The sequence below is a fragment of the Streptopelia decaocto genome (genome assembly GCF_964273445.1).
Source record: "Streptopelia decaocto genome assembly, contig: HAP1_SCAFFOLD_147, whole genome shotgun sequence".
In the NCBI taxonomy this organism is placed as follows: domain Eukaryota; kingdom Metazoa; phylum Chordata; class Aves; order Columbiformes; family Columbidae; genus Streptopelia; species Streptopelia decaocto.
In genome coordinates this window covers 151,325-154,124 of record NW_028116874.1, presented here as the reverse complement: position 1 = coordinate 154,124, position 2,800 = coordinate 151,325, and the positions used below count along the sequence as shown (strand labels likewise).

At 63.2% G+C, this 2,800-nt stretch overlaps 1 protein-coding gene across 1 annotated transcript; it reads left to right on the top strand.

The window, feature by feature from the left end:
* Positions 1-488: 488 nt before the first annotated feature.
* LOC309452043 (la-related protein 6-like) lies at positions 489-2,386 on the top strand (the record flags this gene model as incomplete). The annotated part of the gene is made up of 4 exons (XM_082076719.1): positions 489-655; positions 907-1,117; positions 1,416-2,175; positions 2,262-2,386. The coding sequence occupies 4 exons, from the start codon at positions 489-491 to the stop codon at positions 2,384-2,386; spliced, it is 1,263 nt and encodes a 420-aa protein (XP_081932845.1).
* Between the last annotated feature and the right edge of the window lie 414 nt (positions 2,387-2,800).

Here is a 2,800-nt window from a genome sequence, read left to right as displayed (position 1 = left end):
TTCACAGCAGCAGTTCACTGTTGTGCCGGGTGCCGATAGCTCTGTCCCTGCCCCTCCACCTGCTCTGGGTCACCGCAGGCCGGCCCGGCTGCTCCCAGGCTCAGCTGGGGCTGTTTAACCCTGACAGGTCTCACCTGGAGCCTGGTGGGTCCATAAGCACCCACTGGGCTCTTTGTGGGCAGCTCCCCTTATAAACCAGCAGCCTGCTTGTGCTGAGGGCTTTTTCTTTCTTTCTTTTTTCCCCCTTTCTTTTTCACTTTGTCTTTCAGGAACCTCACCTTGGAGGTGGGGAGGGTTGGGCTTTGCTGCCTGTGGGTCTCTAGGATGTAGTATCAGGATTTTCTACCCTTCCCAGCACTGCCAAGCAGGTAAGGACACAGCAATGAGCTGCTTCTGCTCCCCCATGGCTGGGCTGGGCTCGGGGGCTCTGCAGTCAGGAGGTGTCCCAGCCCTGTCCTCCTCCTGTTTGCCATCCCAGATGAAGGACGATGTCGTCACGTAGCTCTGGAGTGGCCCTGGGGCTCGGTTCCCAGCCCAGCTGCAGCAACTCTCTGATAGCGCAAAGAAACTCTGTCCTGGCGCTGAACGTCCGTGCGTCCCGGAGCCGCTCGCTCACCCTGCTCAGCCGCGAGGGATTCGGCAAAGGCTTCAGCGGGTACGTGGCTGTTGGGGTGTGCACAGGGTCTCACCTCGTGTTTGTCCCCAAGGGAACGTGTCTCCTCTCTGGGATGGGTGTAGATTCACGGTCTCAGCACCGGGAGCCTCGCAGGGTGCGGGCTGCTGTTCCCCTGTGTTCAGGGCAGAGCTGGTGTCCCTGCTGTCCCTACTGCCCTTGTGGCTGAGACTGGGCAGTGCTGACATCCCAAAGGCCACCAGCTCACGCCTGTGTCCCCGCTGCTCTGCCAGGAGCTTCTGCAACGTGAGCGATGTGTTGGGGGCTGATCTGTTGGACCGCAGCTGCTCCATCCCCGACCCACAGCTGGTCCGGAGGATCGTGTCCCAGGTGGAGTTCTACCTTTCCGATGAGAACCTGGCCAAGGACGCTTTCCTGCTGAAACACGTCCAGAAGAACAAGATGGGCTTTGTCAGCATCAAACTGCTGACGTCCTTCAAGAAGGTAGGTGGTTTCCGGTGCCGGCCAGCGGGGCTGGAATTGGCCTTCATGTGGAGGGTGTCCGTGTGTCTGGGTGTCCTCTGGCTGCTTCTGCTGGGGTGTATGGGGAGGTCCAGGTTGCCATTTCCAGAGCCCATTGGGAATGTTCTCCTGCAAACCCCTAAGATGCTCATGTGGCATGGGGACGTTGCTTTGCTGTGGTTTCAGGTTGATGGGGTCGCAGCCTGCCCAGACAGCAGGCTTAGGGTGGTCCCTGCCTGAGACGCTCATGGGGACGTGGTGACCCCCGTCTCTTCCACGGGTGAAATACCTGACGCGCGACTGGCGGCTCACGCTCTACGCCCTGCGGTTCTCGGAGCTGCTGGAAGTGAACGAGGAGGGCACCAAAGTGAGGCGGCATGTCCCCATCCCCAAGTCCCTGCTCAGCATCCCCCCCAGCAAACTGCTGCTGGCCTGGGAGCTGCTGCCCCGCGAGCAGGACGCGCTGTTGCCGCTGCAGAAGAACTTCCTGGAGACCATCATGAGGATGTTCAGCCCCTTTGGCGCCATCGCCTCCATCCGCATCCTGCGCCCGGGCCGCAAGCTGCCCTCGGCTGTGCGCAAATACGCGTCGCGCTTCCCCGAGCTGCTGAGCCGGTGCTGCGCGCTGGTGGAGTACGAGAGCCCGGAGAGCGCCCGCAGAGCCCTGGAGGAGCTCGGCCACCCGGGCAGCCAGAGCATCAGGGTGGTCCAGCTCAGAGGGAAGGGCTCCAAGAAGAAACCGGAGGCGGTGGAGGAGCTGGTGGATCATCTGGGTTGGAAAGCGCAGGCGACAGCCGCGACGTTCCCCTACGGCCTCGATGGCTCCCTGCTCGGCAGCGCTCGGGAGCTGAACGGTGCCTCAGCGTTGCCATCGCTCCTCCTGAACAAGGAGCCCTCGGAACCCACCTGGCCCAGCAGTGACTTCAATCCCAGCGACTGGAGCGACACCTTCACCGGATCGCTCCTCTGCAGCGACCTCTTCCCTCCCTTCGACGCCAACGTGGGCAGCGGCAGCTGCTCCAGCCCCGAGAGCCCCCGCGGTGCCTGGGGCAGCGGGGCGCCCGCCGGGGCCCCCTGGGCCGGCAGCTCCTCTCGGGATCCCAAACCCCGCCCGGGATCCCCCCAGCAACAACCGGGGTGTCCGAGCTCCTCGGGCTCTGCGACGGGGTCCTGCGCCTGCCCTGCGGCCACAATGGCACCGGCGGCTTCTCCAGCAGCATTGGGAGGGGAGAGCTCGTCCTGCAGCGCTGAGGCTTCTCTACATTTGGGTTTGGGGATTCTTTTTTTCTCCTTTTCTCTGTGCCCCCCCAGAGCTGTGGTGGGTGCTGCAGCTGCTCCAGGGACCCGAGTTTTGGGCCAGGATGAAGCTCGGGGTGCTGAGCGGCAGCGGGGGCTGCACCGGCTCCAGCGTCCGGGATGGGGACTCAGTGCAGCTGCTGCCGGCCGGACCCGCGGAGCTGGGTCGCCGGGTGCTCCATGGGCCCCAGGTTGTGGAGCTGGGGTGGGAAATGAGCAATAAAGGGAGATGAGATTTCCAGGCAATTTCTGGCCAGTGTAGTGATAGTTTGGTTGGTTGCAGGACCAGGGAGGGGAAAAACAGCTGCCCAAGGTGCAGCCAGACAAGGGCAGGAGGGTCCCTGCCCTGCAGCGCCTCCCTCGCCATTC